General features: G+C 51.7%; 1 protein-coding gene across 1 annotated transcript; it reads left to right on the plus strand.

Annotated features, from left to right (window-relative positions):
* The first annotated feature begins 319 nt into the window (after positions 1 to 319).
* On the plus strand, positions 320 to 2,832 carry LOC144673044 (tubulin alpha-1D chain-like). Its single transcript, XM_078535041.1, has 4 exons — positions 320 to 455; positions 570 to 718; positions 1,354 to 2,034; positions 2,536 to 2,832. The coding sequence occupies exons 1-4, from the start codon at positions 335 to 337 to the stop codon at positions 2,830 to 2,832; spliced, it is 1,248 nt and encodes a 415-aa protein (XP_078391167.1). The 5' UTR covers positions 320 to 334.
* Positions 2,833 to 3,332: the final 500 nt, after the last annotated feature.

Genomic DNA, 3,332 nt, shown 5'->3' on the forward strand with positions numbered 1-3,332 from the left:
GGAAATCACAGAGAGCGGTCACAAGGATCGGGATTGTCCAGGACATGGCCGGATCTCCATGGACAGTAGATCGAGGTAGAATAGAGTTATAGTGGGGATTGGATGGGATCCACAGGATCCAGGAGCGGAATGTTTGCTGCCCTTCAGACCCTTCTCCATCCATCAACAGTCTGAATGTATAAAGTATCTCTCTCCATCCTGCGTCAATTATTACCTCTTGTACCCTCTTTAGCGTGAGTGTCTGTCAATCCACGTTGGCCAGGCCGGTGTACAGATCGGGAACGCTTGCTGGGAGCTGTATTGCCTGGAGCATGGGATACAGCCGGATGGGCAGATGCCCAGTGACAAGACCATCGGAGGTGGTGACGATTCCTTCAACACCTTCTTCAGTGAGACGGGGGCGGGGAAACACGTTCCCCGAGCCGTGTTTATAGACCTGGAGCCCACTGTGATCGGTAAGAGGAGAGATTGTCGATGGGGTTGCTCAGTCAGTGTTCTCACTAAACTCAGTGAAGTATGGCCTGAATTCTCTGTGTCCCTGTTGTTAAATCTCTGTTGCTTGTCTCCAGATGAGGTCCGCACGGGCACCTACCGACAGCTCTTTCACCCCGAGCAGCTCATCACTGGCAAGGAGGATGCGGCTAATAACTACGCCCGGGGCCACTGCTCCGTGGGCAAGGAGATCGTGGATCTGGTCTTGGATCGCATTCGGAAGTTGGTAGGTTCTCTGGGTTTAGTGTTCCGGCTTTGTCCGCCCTAGATTCGCCAGGACAGAGATTCTGGGTGGTTCCATCACTCTGCGGTCCCAGTGAGGGAGATGCACCCATGGGTAGCCCTGTTCGGTGACTCGGCGATGTGATGTTTCCTGTCCTTTCTCTAACCCGCCTCATTTCAATCGGATGGGATCCATATCTGGAGGAAGATTGTCCTCCAGCAGTGCCCCACCCAGACCGAGAACAAGCTTCTAACTCTGTATTCCGCTCAATCTACTGGCGAGGAGAAACACAAGGGATTCAGGAAGGAATTTTTGGAAGGAATTCTAAATCCTTGCTGGCATCCTGTGCACTCGGCAATTCCCGGTGTCTGACTGTCCCCCGCTCCCTCTTCCCAGCCCCACGCCTCTCACATCAATACTCTCCGAGCTGCTTCACCCTGGTTCCCCACTCCCTCCTCCACAATGTCCATGGCTGCATCTCCCAGGCTCCCACTGCTCCAACTCCCCAGCTCCCACTGCGCCATCTCAGCAAGGACCGTGAGGACGTTTGCTCGTGTATCGATTCCACTGTCCTTTTTGAGGATTGATTCCGTTGCCTGTTGCCTGTTTGATGTGTTGTGTGTGCTTTTCCCCCACAGGCTGATCTGTGCACAGGACTGCAGGGGTTCCTCATCTTCCACAGTTTTGGGGGTGGGACCGGCTCGGGTTTTACTTCCCTCCTGATGGAGAGACTCTCCGTTGACTACGGCAAGAAATCCAAGCTAGAGTTTTCCGTTTACCCTGCTCCCCAGATCTCCACCGCGGTGGTCGAGCCATACAACTCGGTGCTGGTCACCCACTGCACCCTCGAGCACTCTGACTGCTCCTTCATGGTGGACAATGAGGCCATTTACGACGTCTGTCGGCGTAACCTGGACATTGAGAGACCAACCTACACCAACCTCAACCGTCTCATTGGACAGGTAGTGTCGTCCATCACGGCCTCACTCCGGTTCGATGGTGCCCTCAATGTGGACCTGACTGAGTTCCAAACCAACCTGGTCCCCTATCCCCGCATACACTTCCCTCTGGCAACCTTCGCGCCCCTTATTTCGGCCGAGAAGGCTTACCACGAGCAACTCTCGGTGCCGGAGATCACCAACGCCTGCTTTGAACCGGCCAACCAGTTGGTGAAGTGTGACCCTCGCCAGGGCAAGTACATGGCGTGCTGCATGCTGTACCGAGGAGATGTGGTGCCCAAGGATGTCAACGCCGCCATCGCCACCATCAAGAGCAAGCGCTCGATCGCGTTTGTTGACTGGTGCCCGACTGGGTTCAAGGTAAGTGTGGGTTTTGTGCTCAGTCCAAGAGTCCAGGGAATCATGGATTGTGTCAACCTGATAACAGATGTGAACAATATTCTATTCAATCCTGCTCAGTCATGGAACAGCCTCTTCCCATTCCTGGTGACAGAGGAACCCTCAAAGAGAGGCTTGAGGTGGAATTCTCTTGAGTTCACCCCATTGACTGCTGCCCAGAATGTTCCAGGAGAAATCCTGCCTTGAAACTAATAAGAGGCTTCTTGACACTCGAGGCCTCTCCCCGGTCACTGTGATAAAGAATGAATTTGCTCTTGAATGCAGTCCCACCCCATCACAAACTGCAGCTTTGAAATGGGGGAAGAGCCCGGGAAATAAGCAGATCTCGGTGTTTGTACAGGGAAAGACACAAACACATTGAGAAATGTGTCTCCCTGAAAAGTAACGGGCGGCTCCGAGGCCTGATTTTTGAAGCTGCGTCGTACGTAACTGAAATTGAACAAATTTGCTTCTCCCCAACAGGTTGGCATCAACTACCAGCCGCCGACGGTGGTGCCAGGGGGTGACCTGGCCAAGGTGCAGCGGGCCCTCTGTATGCTGAGCAACACCACCGCCATTTCCTTGGCTTGGACCCGCCTGAACCTCAAATTCGATAAGATGTACGCCAAGCGGGCCTTTGTCCACTGGTACGTGGGGGAGGGTCTGGAGGAAGGGGAGTTCCAGGATGCCCGGGAGGACATGGCCTCACTCGAGAAGGATTATGAAGAGGTGGGGATCGATTCCTCATCACTGGACAGAAAGGGCGAAGAGGAAGAATAAGATTTATTAATTTAGAATATTTAACGGTATTAACTTTACTTCACATGGATATTATACATTTTATTTAATAAAATAAGGTATTTACAATGATTTTGGAAGTGTGTCTGATTAAATGCCGCAGATGCAGACAAGAGATTGAGAAATTCGCTGTAAAAGAAGTTTGACGATAGAAGTGGATGAATTGACCCAGAAAGTGGGCCCAAGAGTGAAAGTCCATCAAACCCCACAGCCCAGTATTCACACAGCATTTCACTCATTAAAACACTCGCCTCTGTTACAGACATTTCAATATTTATATCTGTGGTTCAAAAAGGCAGATCGCCACCATCTTCTCCATTATTCATGGTGGTGGCCACGCCTGATTGTACTCAGGCCATTTTGGAACACAGTTAAGAGTCAACCACATTGCTGTGGAGTCACACATAGGCCAGGCCAGGTGGGGACAGCAGATTTAGTAGTGAACCCAAGATCAAATTCATTGGCTTTAAATTCCACTAGCA

Source organism: Cetorhinus maximus, unplaced genomic scaffold (genome assembly GCF_964194155.1).
Source record: "Cetorhinus maximus unplaced genomic scaffold, sCetMax3.hap1.1 HAP1_SCAFFOLD_215, whole genome shotgun sequence".
Classification (NCBI taxonomy): domain Eukaryota; kingdom Metazoa; phylum Chordata; class Chondrichthyes; order Lamniformes; family Cetorhinidae; genus Cetorhinus; species Cetorhinus maximus.